Here is a 3,347-nt window from a genome sequence, read left to right as displayed (position 1 = left end):
AAATGTTGTAACGAACCTGCCAAAACCTCCTGATTCGTTGTTGATTTGCTGTTAAAACTGCTGCAAAAATTCTGTTTAAGTGCTGAACTGTTGTTAAACGAAGTGTTTTTTTGCTAAAATGAGCTGAAAACGCGTCGAAACTGATGTTTTTGCTGATAAACGTGCTGAAATGTGTGAAAACGTGATGAAACGTGTTTAAAAGTGCTGAAATACACTATTTTCTGCTGAAAGTTGCTGAAACAAGTTGTTTAACGTGCTGAAACGTACCGAACTGCTCAAAAAAACTGATAAACGTGATGAAATGTGTTATTTTTGCACTGAGTGTTCTGATTTGCTATTAACAAGCTGCGGTTTTCAATCGTTCGAGTTCTAAAGTTGTTTAAAGTTTGTTGGTTGACTAGAAAACGCAAACGAGCCTAAACGAAGAAAAACCTGACATTTTATGTAATACAAAACACATATGTATGATAATGGATTAATGGACACCACCAAAGGCACATTAATATTATTTTAGGAGCTGTAAGAACCAAATAAGAAATTAATAATTTTAGTTTGTTTTTCTTTGCACATCGTATGCAAGTTCGAATCATGTATTACGTTTCGAGTTTTATGACACTTTAGGATATTTAATGTTTTTCTTTTCTTATTGCTGCTCTACTGTAGTTTAGAGTTTTCGTGTGTTTAGTATTGATTCTTCCCCAATACTATATTAAATATCGTTATTTTGATTTAAATTTTAACTAGTTTTCTATTGTAACAATTTAATATAATAATGACATGTTTTGCTGCAAGTAAGTCGGCTTATAGAGAAAACAAAAATACTAAAAGCGACCGCGTAACATGCAGGGATTAAACTAGTACATTATATATACATGTGTGGCAATTTTGTGTTGAAACGACACATACGGGGCATCCAAATAGTAATTTTCTATTCATTTAGCTTTTAGTTAATATAGTATGGACTAGCTTTTATCCCCGTATTATGGGTTTGTTTTACATTATTAGTTTCTAGTTATATATATTTTTATTTTATTTATTGTAAGTAAGTTAATAATTTAGGATTTGATGATGAAAAAATTTCACAAATAAATGAGATGTAATAACCCGGTTGAAAAGCTATATGAGTTTGGTGAGACCCATGACCCGCTTAGTTTTTTTACTATAAAATTGTTTCTTAATAATAATTAATATCTTTTTTTAAATAGAATATTAATTTTTAGTATATCCCTATTTTATAAGATTTTCATATCAAATATTTGGAAACATTTTAATTTTTAATTTAAAGAGATGTTATAACATGTTTAAGGGCTAGCTGGGTTTGGTGAGACCCATACCCATGAATTCGGGTCAAATGCATGAGAAACCTCTATTTATAAATAAAATAATCTAGTGGTTTGGAATAATGTAGGGAGCAACCAGAGAGCTTTTAAGTGTTTCATTTATATATATATATATATATATATATATATATATATATTTAAAATTGTATAATAGCATTTCCTTAATTAAACATAATAATATTACAAGACTAGATAAACAATAATTATATAAATGCAGGAAGAGCGCGCTAACTACTCACCGAGTGAGAATGATTTTCTCGATATCGAGTGGCATGACATTTTTCTGCCAGGTTACGCTTGCTACGAAAATTCATTCTGGATGCTTTCCGGCCAATAGAATCTCCCTTTATGTCTAAATTTTTACAAGATGCTAAAAAAATTACAAAAAAAATTAGTCCGATTCATCCATTCTCGGGTTATATATACACACACTAGTTTGAGACTCGTGCATTACACGGGCAATTAATGAAAATTTTAATATTTAAACTTTAAGTATAATACAATCAATAACACAATTATCATATATTGTTAATACAATTACAACTTACATTAAAATTACAGGAATTACAAAAGAAAAGTTACCCAAGTATTTTAGAAATAAGAAAAAATTTCCTTGTACACAACATTTGTGGTTATATTGGTCAGATTACCTTGTTTATCAAGAATCAAAATCTTTAGCCCACACATGCTTGTAACTCTTGACAAGGCGACGTATAGTTTTCCGTGTGAGAACACGTGTTCTTTTAAGTACAAACCAACCCTATATAATGATTGACCTTGGCTTTGTTTATCGTCATCGCGAAACATACTGCAAGGGAAAATTGTCGTCTTTGAAATTTGTATGCTATTTAGTTGTTTGATGGAGTCAGTGGCGATCTATGGATCAAAACTCTATGACCAATGTTAGTTCCAAAAATAATTTTTCCTTCAACCACACGAGTACCTAAAGGTATAATTTGTAGTCGAGTACCGTTACATAAGCCTTCTTTTTGGTAAAGATTTCTAAGGAGCATAACAGGAACACCAACTTTTAGCACAAGCTTGTGGTTTGGTAGTCCAGATATTATTAGACCATTAAGCAGTTCAGGCGAGTATAAAGTTGTATCAAGAGTGTCATTGATATATTCTGAACTACATATAGTATCTGAACTTAAGTACTCGACTTTATCACCTGGAAAAAACTTGAGCAAACTATTATTAATCTCATCAACAATTTCGTTTGTTGGTGCAAGTATGGCTCTATCCTGAAAGTAATGTTGGTTCTCGTAATACTTTAGAATATCAGGATATACAAAGTCAAAAAGTTTTGATATAGGATCAACATAATCTTTTGTAAGTAGATCATCAGGTAAATCTATCGTTGCAACACCATCATTAGGACCGCCAATATTACCTTCATCTATATCTAAAATCCATTTCGCAAACAATCTGGTTTCTTCAACATCATATGATGGCGTACCCATAGTTAACCTTAGGTTTTTTTGTTAATCTCAAAACATTGCATCCAGTCCAAATGTAAGAAGAACATAGAGAGGCGTTCACTATGACTTGTCTAGTGCCCTTTTGAACTACAGGTAGGATTTGTCGAAAGTCTCTGTTGGTCCCAAATATATCGCTCAATCAATTAATATTTCACTATCGTAACCCACACATATAGTGTCGACAAGAAGGTTAACGACTTGCTATTTTACGAAAGAACAATAGAGTATTGGTGGAGGAAACACTAACACACTAAATGTTGCTTACTAGACAAAAAGGTAACAAACACACATTGTAACTCAAAAGATTTCCATTAGAATAATGTCAGAAAGAATCGACAATCAATTAGGGTTCAGAATGGAATGTTTAGATTTTAGGCAGATTTCCCTACAGGAATATGTCAGCTGTCAAATCACAATCAGGTGTAAGGTCTAAGTGTGTCGTAGGCGTGCCCTAAAATATTCCTTTTATAGGCCATCCCTGACACTTGACATTCCATCTTTGGAAACCCTAATAATTTGTAAATAA

At 31.9% G+C, this 3,347-nt stretch overlaps 1 protein-coding gene across 1 annotated transcript; it reads right to left on the bottom strand.

Moving 5' to 3' along the window:
- Positions 1–2,188: 2,188 nt before the first annotated feature.
- LOC143606747 (uncharacterized) lies at positions 2,189–2,803 on the bottom strand. Its single transcript, XM_077082414.1, has one exon. It carries the CDS (start codon positions 2,801–2,803, stop codon positions 2,189–2,191), a length of 615 nt encoding a protein of 204 aa, XP_076938529.1.
- Between the last annotated feature and the right edge of the window lie 544 nt (positions 2,804–3,347).

The sequence above is a fragment of the Bidens hawaiensis genome, unplaced genomic scaffold (assembly GCF_021521415.1).
Source record: "Bidens hawaiensis isolate Kalapana, Puna unplaced genomic scaffold, B.hawaiensis_p1.1 tig00076924_1, whole genome shotgun sequence".
In the NCBI taxonomy this organism is placed as follows: Eukaryota; Viridiplantae; Streptophyta; class Magnoliopsida; order Asterales; family Asteraceae; genus Bidens; species Bidens hawaiensis.
Note: the sequence above shows the minus strand (reverse complement) of the source record. Positions and strands in the feature narration are given on the sequence as shown.